The 7,806-nt window shown below is 38.7% G+C and overlaps 1 protein-coding gene across 1 annotated transcript; it reads right to left on the bottom strand.

The window, feature by feature from the left end:
• Positions 1–5,361: 5,361 nt before the first annotated feature.
• On the bottom strand, positions 5,362–7,434 carry LOC132731763 (uncharacterized). The gene has a single exon (XM_060718014.1). The coding sequence runs from the start codon at positions 7,432–7,434 to the stop codon at positions 5,362–5,364; it is 2,073 nt and encodes a 690-aa protein (XP_060573997.1).
• Positions 7,435–7,806: the final 372 nt, after the last annotated feature.

Raw genomic sequence — 7,806 nt, 5'->3', positions numbered from 1 at the left:
ACTAGACAGAAAAAAAGTTGTTGGCTTTAGTAATTTCAGAAAGTTTAAGTTTAATATTTTTATAGTCCGAAATTACTTCTCAGTGGAAAATCGAAAATGAACGAAAAGACTGAGAAACAATTTGTAAGACTTCTTTTTTCAACGTTCATGGGAAAAACGAAAATTAAAAATTCAATGAAAAACAAGATGTGACGCCATACTTTTACTGAGTTGTCCGCAAAAATTTACTTCTAGATGTAATGGAAAGCGAAAAGTCTAAGAAGTAAAATTATAGGACTTTTTTAAAACAATATTTGATATGACACATTTGTAATAAAATATATAGCATTATATAGAGAGTGATTTCTACATAAACAATCACTAGTATTGATTTAATATTATGTTTATTTATATTATGTCATGATATTTCCTTTGTATAATGAAAACAAAATACTTGTTAATGAATGTATAATTATTTTTTCAGTTTATATATTATAGTACATTGTATACTAAACGTGTTACTCTGTGATTATTATAATATTGCCTAAAAGGATTAGAAATATCAACAAAATCAACGCTTTCTAGTTACTATCTTTTCTAAAAAAAAAATGAAAATGGTATTATTTATTTACAATTATCCTAAAAGTAAGCTGTTAAAATAGCTATCTTTTAAAAATCTATTCGACAGGTGGCTATTGATAACATGTAGTATGTACATTAACAAACACAAAAGTGATGTGTAGTTTCCATCTCTCGAAAATGTACTTGACAAATAATGATTATATGTAGCCTTTGAAGTTTTTAATAAGCTCCTTGACAGGTGACAAAAAGAAAGTATTGACAATATCTATAATCTGTAGTTTCTTGAAAAAAATTTACTCTACAGATGAAAAAAGGAAAATAAGAATAAATATCAACAACATTGACAGTCTCTTTGATCAAAAAGTATTTGCATCATTACAATCTGTAATTTCCATCTTTTTAAAAAGCTACTTGATACAATGATTGTATGTATAAACAAACATAAATAGTTATTTAAAAGCTACATGTGACACAATGAGTATATGTATATACAAACACTGACTGTCATTTTAAAAAGCTTCTCTACATGTGACACAAAGATACTATGTATAACCAACATTGATAGTCTAAAATACTCGACAGGTGAAAAAAGTATTGATGTGTAGTTTCCATCTATTGACAAATTGTTCGATAGGTGTAAAAAATTATTATATGTATAAACAACATAGATATTCATTTAATAAGCTACTCGACAGGTGACACAATGAATATACATGTATAAACAACATAGATACTCATTAAAAAGCTACTCGACAGGTGACACAATGAGTTTATGTATAAACAACATAGATATTCATTTAATAAGTTACTCGACAGGTGACACAATGAATATACATGTGTAAACAACATAGATACTCATTTAAGAAGCTACGCGACAGGTGACACAATGAATATATATATAAACAACATACAATTTGATAGTCAACGATACTCGACATGTGACAAAAAATATTGATGAGCAACTTCCACCAAATGACAAGTTACTCGACAGATGAAAGAAGATAGTATGTATAAACAGCATTGACATGCTTTTTAAAAGCTACTTGACAGATGGCAAAAAAGAAAGAAAAGAAAAACAATATTAACAATATCGAGTTATCATCAGCGTCGGTAGCCACGGCTGAAATAAGATAATATTCTACACCATAGGACGATAACCAGTCCTGTAAGTACAGATAAAAAAGAGAATGTTTTGCTTATTTTTTACACTTCATTTTCTTTTTCTTTTCTTTTCATATTACAATTTTAGAAAATGCCTTTTAATTTTATGTATTGGCTGAATAAAGAAGAAGATACTCTGTCAAGGCACCAGTGAAATACGGATATGTCTCTCTGCAGTGTAAAACTACTTTTTACAGTGACTATACTGAAAATGAAAAAATACGCGTTTTATTTCATCATCACTTTCTTATAATTCATAAGTTTATAATGAATACATATATTTATTTCTCAAAAGTTAGAGTAAATATATACACTGGGAGATTTCAGTTTTTATAACTTTTGTATTTTTATACGTAATAAGAAACAAGATCTTCTTCGTCGTTGTCATCTTTTTAGTTTATTGTTTATATAGCACATTCTTCAACCAGGATAAAGAAAGCGGTCAAAGGGAAATAACTTTTTTCACGTGACGATTCACTTTTTTTGTAAAAACAATATGTTTCTCTTTTTGAAAATAACTGATAGGTCATTTGGCCGCGGCTGCATAAGACAGTCCTGGTTTGGAATACTGCGTAGGGGTCTGGATTGTTGTTTGAGGCATAGAAGCACTTGCTTCACTATTAGACTTGCTGTGCTTCTTGGACTTGTTGCGCTTCTTGGACTTGCTGCGCTTCTTAGACTTGCTGCGCTTCTTAGACTTGCTGCGCTCCTTGGACTTGCTGCGCTTCTTAGACTTGCTGCGCTCCTTGGACTTGCTGCGCTTCTTAGACTTGCTGCGCTCCTTGGACTTAGCGCTTCTTAGACTTGATGCGCTCCTTGGACTTGCTGCGTTCCTTGGACTTGCTTCTTTTCTGGGAAGCGGACCGTTCTTAGACTTGCTTCTTTACTGGGAAGCGGACCGTTCTTAGCCTTGCTTCTTTACTGGGAAGCGGACCGTTCTTAGACTTGCTTCTTTACTGGGAAGCGGACCGTTCTTAGACTTGCTTCTTTACTGGGAAGCGGACCGTTGCTAAGGCTCAACTCTTCACTAGAAAGCCGACCGTTTTCTAGACTTGCTGCTTTATTCGGTTCCCTCACTGGACCTGCTCACCAACAAGGAGACTTGCTGAAAATTAAGCTTTCCGACAATATGTATAAAGCTTCTTTCGAAATCAAATTTTTTTTCTTCTTTTTTTTTATTTCCAATTTCATTTCATATAAATACACAACGCGCGAACCGGATAGAACGCCACAATTGTGACGTCACGTCAAAACAATAAATAATACAAAATGGCGGACATTTGTGTTTCTTTTCATAAATAAAATGGCTATTTTGACAACAGCCCTCTTCAAAAGGAAATATTAAATATTTCCATCAAATGTCAAAATAACATTCTTTTTTATTCATCTGTTTCTTGATACTGTCTGCTTAGGTAGTCTGCAAAGATATTGTCGGATCCTTTGATGGCTTCAATACGGAACTGGTATGATTGAAGAAATAAGGCCCACCTCACTAATCGACCGTTGTCTGGTGTACTTTTCTGGATGTACGACAATGAACTGTGGTCCGTTTGTATGATAAACTCTTTCCCAAACAAGTATTTCTGGAACTTCTTTATACCATATACGATTGCTAGACACTCTCTTTCTCCTACAGAATAGTTCCTTTCACGATCAAGTAGCTTCTTGCTTGCAAAGGCAATAGGAAACAACTCTCCTTCATATCTCTGAAGCAATGCCGAACCTATCCCAGCATTCGAGGCATCACACTGTAAAATGAATTCTTTCGAAAAATCAGGCAGTCGAAGAATTGGACTCTTGGTAAGTTGCTCCTTTAAAGTATTAAAAGCTCTTTCTTGCTCATCTCCCCATCGTACATTGTTTGGTAGGCCTTTCTTCGTTAAGTCTGTAAGAGGTGCCGCAATCTCAGCAAACGATGGTATAAATCTCCTGTAATATCCGGCAAGTCCCAAGAACGCTCTAACTTGTCTTTTAGTCTTTGGCACTTCTGCTTCTTTGATTCTTGTCAGTTTTTCCCCTTCCATTTGAACTATGCCATTTCCCACCATATGTCCTGTAAAACCAATGTTGTTATATCCTATATAACACTTCGATGGCTTTATGGTAAGCTCGGCTTCTGCCAATCTTTGGAGGAGCTCCCGCAACATTGTCATATGTTCTGTCCAGGTTGTTGTATGCCCTATCATATCGTCAACATAATTGTCAACAAAATCACATCCTGCCAATAACTTCCGCATCATTCTGTTGATTGTGGCTCCAGAGTTAACCATACCGAAAGGCATTTTCTTGAATTGATAACTCCCTCTATCCGTTGCAAATGCTGTAAATCTGCGGCAATTTTCAGCAACTGGGATTTGCCAATAACCTTTGCATAAGTCGATCTTTGTAAAATACTTAGCATCTTTCAGCTTTGCCATGATGTCATCTACGCTTGCCATTGGTTCGGTGTCAAATTTGGTGACGGCATTCAGTCTTCTAAAATCGATACAAAATCTATTACTCCCATCTTTCTTCTTGACAATGACTATCGGTGCGTTGTATTCCGACACAGAGGGTCCAATCACATCAGCCTTTATCATATCTTGTGTTTCATTTTCAACAGCTTGTCTCTTGGCATATGGTATGGGGTACTGTTTCACTCTCACAGGCGTCTTGTCTGTTAATTCAACATGGTGCTCTATCAGTGGAGTTGTTCCTGGTCGCTCTGAAAACACTTCGCTAAATTCTTGAAGTATTGAAAGGACTTGCTTCCTTTGTTCAGGAGTAAGTCCCTCACTGATATTGACATCTTGGTATGTCTCTCCACTTGTGTAGTTAGGGAAGTCCAGGAGACTTTCGTCGTCCACCGCTCCATCTGAATTATCATCAACGTCTTCTATGATCGCTACACTTGCTGCAATCTTATCTTGGCGTTCTTCATATTTCTTCAGCAAATTAATGTGGAACGTCTTCAGCTTGTCTCCAATCTTGATTCTGTAATCAAATCTATTAATTACTTCGACAACTTGAAAAGGTCCTTTCCATTGAAGCATCATCTTATTATTGTCTGTGGGTAAAAGCAGTAAGACTTTATCTCCAACACGCAAAACTCTGTTTCGAGCTCTCTTGTCATAGTGATGCTTATAGGTATTCTTGGCTTTCAACAGGCTTTCTCTTGCTATCTTGCATGTCTCCTCCAAGCGCTGCTTCAGGTTGAGCACATACAGGTATGTATTCTGTATTTCAGGATCTTCTCCTTGAGTCCACATGTCCCGTAGAATTTGCATGGGCCCTTTTACTGTTCTTCCATACAGCAACTCAAACGGGGAAAATCCTGTACTCGCCTGTGGTACCTCTCTATATGCAAATAAAACGGCCGGTAGGTATCTATCCCAGTCCTTGGGTCTTTCCTGGCACATCTTCCGCAGCATACTTTTTAGCACTCCATTCATCCGCTCACACAAGCCGTTGCACTTTGGATTGTAAGGTGTTGTGAAGAGTTGCTTCACAGATATGAGTCGGCATATCTCTTTCATGAGGTCTGCTGTAAATTGACTTCCTCTGTCACTTAGAACTTCTGAAGGAAATCCTACCCTTGAATATATTTCAAGCAGTGCTTCAGCAATACTCTCGGTGTCTATTTTCGCCAATGGCACGGCTTCAGGGTAACGTGTGGCAAAATCCACCACCGTCAAGATATATCTGTTGCCCTTCTCCGACAATCGGTCCTATCAAATCTATTGCTACTCGCTGAAATGGTTCCTCAATCACCGGCATGTCTCCTAGGGGGACCTTCTTCACTCGCCCTTTTGGGATGGTTTTCTGGCACACGTCACACGATCTGCAAAAACGTCCCACATCTCCCGTTATTCCTGGCCAATGGAAGCTTGTCAGGATTCTGTCCTCTGTCTTCTTAGATGACAAATGTCCACCAACAATGGATTCATGTGCAAGTTCCATCACTCTCTTCCTACAGTCTGTTGGAACAACAATCTGTTTGGAGTCATCACCGTTTTTCTGAAAGTAAACTCTAAAAAGCACACCGTTTTCCACCACGTGTTTAAACTTGGCTCCACCTTTGGTTCGCAGCTCTTCTGCCTTCTCTGCTAAGTCCCAAACTTTCTTCAATGAAGAGTCACCTTTCTGGGATTCCTTCAGTTTTTCTATGTCAACTTCAGCTTCGCAGGAAGGTTTTGGAACAGTCAACGCTCTAGTTGGACGGTCTGCTCTCTGATGCTGTGCTCTTGTCATGACTGCTGCAACAGCCGATGGTTCTTCTGTCTCCTTCCATTCAGGATCAGGCTTATCAAGTACTCCGGCAACGTTACCAATCACTAAATCGCATATTAATGACTTAAGCACCATTGCCTCTAGCTCCCCAACATAGTATGGCGTATCTACCCATATTTTCGCCAAAGGTACTACTTTGGCATCTCCATCAATTGTTATCATAACAATTTCTTTACCCGTGAGTTGTTCTTCTTTCACAAACTTCTTCTTTACCGCTGCTAACTCACATCCAGTATCTCTCAACACTCTAACTGCATCTGCTCCAACAAATCCCTTCTTCAACTCCAGGTTTCTTTCTTCTTCCAATAAATCAATGGTACAAGCTCCCGCGAGGATCGGCACAGTCTCACCACTTGCTAACTTCAACTTTCCATCTTCAGTGTTCTTCTCTAGTGGATTAAGGTCTGCTTTGGCACATACGGCTGCTACCTTGCGGTCACTTCTTACACCTTCTGGTTTTGTCTGCCTACAATCTTTTGCAATATGCCCCGTCTTGTTGCAAATAAAGCACACCTTCGGTGCTTGGCTTCTGTTGTTCTGTCGGCAGTCTCTGGCTAAATGGCCCGCCTTATTACAAATAAAGCATGTCTTCACTGCCGAATTTCTATTCTCTGTCACCCTGCTTGATGTCTCTGGAATGGATCTCTTGCCCATCTGCCCTTGTTTTGGAACTGGAGTACCTCTGGCAAAAACAGAAGACGCCCCTTTATGCGCTTCTATGTACTGCTCTGCAAGGCGTGTTAACTCTTCTATTGATGTCGGCACTCTTTCTTTCAGGAAGACAGCCAAATCTGTGGAACACCCCTCGATGAACTGTTCCTTGATTAAGAGCTCGCTTATTCCATGAAAGGTCTGCTCTACTCCAGCCATATCTGTCCACCTTGTGAAATATCGTCTCAACCTCTCAATGAACTGAAAAACAGACTCACCAGGTAGTGGTCTGCTCTGCCTGAACTTCACCCTGAAACCCTCTTCAGTCAACTGGTATCGTTTTAAGATAGCCCTCTTCAAGGTGTCATACTCGTTGGCTTCTTCAATAGGCAAACTTGTGAATACTTCCAGACCTTGCCCTGAAAGTAATGAGCTTAAGCTCATGGCCCAAGTGTCTCTCTCCCAGTCTTGGCTGATGGCAAATCTTTCAAATCTCTCCAGAAATGAATCTATATTATCATTTGCTTCATCGAACTTAGGTATTCTTGGTCTGAGGGACTTGCTTCCCTCACTGGTGGTTACTTTGCAGGATTTGATCCGCTCAATCTCGAGATCTTTTTCCTTCATCTGGAGCTCAAAGTTTATTTCCATCTGTCTTCTTTCTTCTTCACGCCTTCGGGCCCTTTCCTCTCTGGCTAGGCATTCTTCTTCCTTCTCTTGAAGAAACAATAATAAATCGCTGCCGGATAACCCTAGCTTTTCTCCTATTCTTAACCATTCGTCGTAATACATATTGCTCATTTTATCAAAATCTCTTTTAAGTGATCCCGGACGAGCCCCCAATTGTCAAGTTTTTGGTTTCACTTATGAGATTTTTATCGATATTCTGAGCGGTATTTGTGATTATAAGTTAATAATCGCTGTACTCCTGGACTTGCTGCCGTATTGGACTTGCTGCAGTATTGGACTTGCTGCACTATTGGTCTAGCTACGCTACTTAGACTTGCTGTAGTATTGGACTTGCTGTATTATTGGACTTGCTGCAGTATTGGACTTGCTGCACTATTGGACTTGCTGCACTATTAGACTTGCTGCACTTCTTAGACTTGCTTCACTATTAGACTTGCTGTGCTTCTTGGACTTGCTGCGCTTCTTGGACTTGCT

This window comes from Ruditapes philippinarum, unplaced genomic scaffold (assembly GCF_026571515.1).
Source record: "Ruditapes philippinarum isolate M1 unplaced genomic scaffold, ASM2657151v2 ctg3839_1_1_1_1, whole genome shotgun sequence".
Classification (NCBI taxonomy): domain Eukaryota; kingdom Metazoa; phylum Mollusca; class Bivalvia; order Venerida; family Veneridae; genus Ruditapes; species Ruditapes philippinarum.
This window is presented reverse-complemented; position numbering and strand designations above follow the sequence as displayed.

What these genes read in the sequence shown, in the direction of transcription:
- LOC132731763 (XM_060718014.1), bottom strand. Translation starts at nt 7,434, where the DNA reads ATGTATTACGACGAATGGTTAAGAATAGGAGAAAAGCTAGGGTTATCC.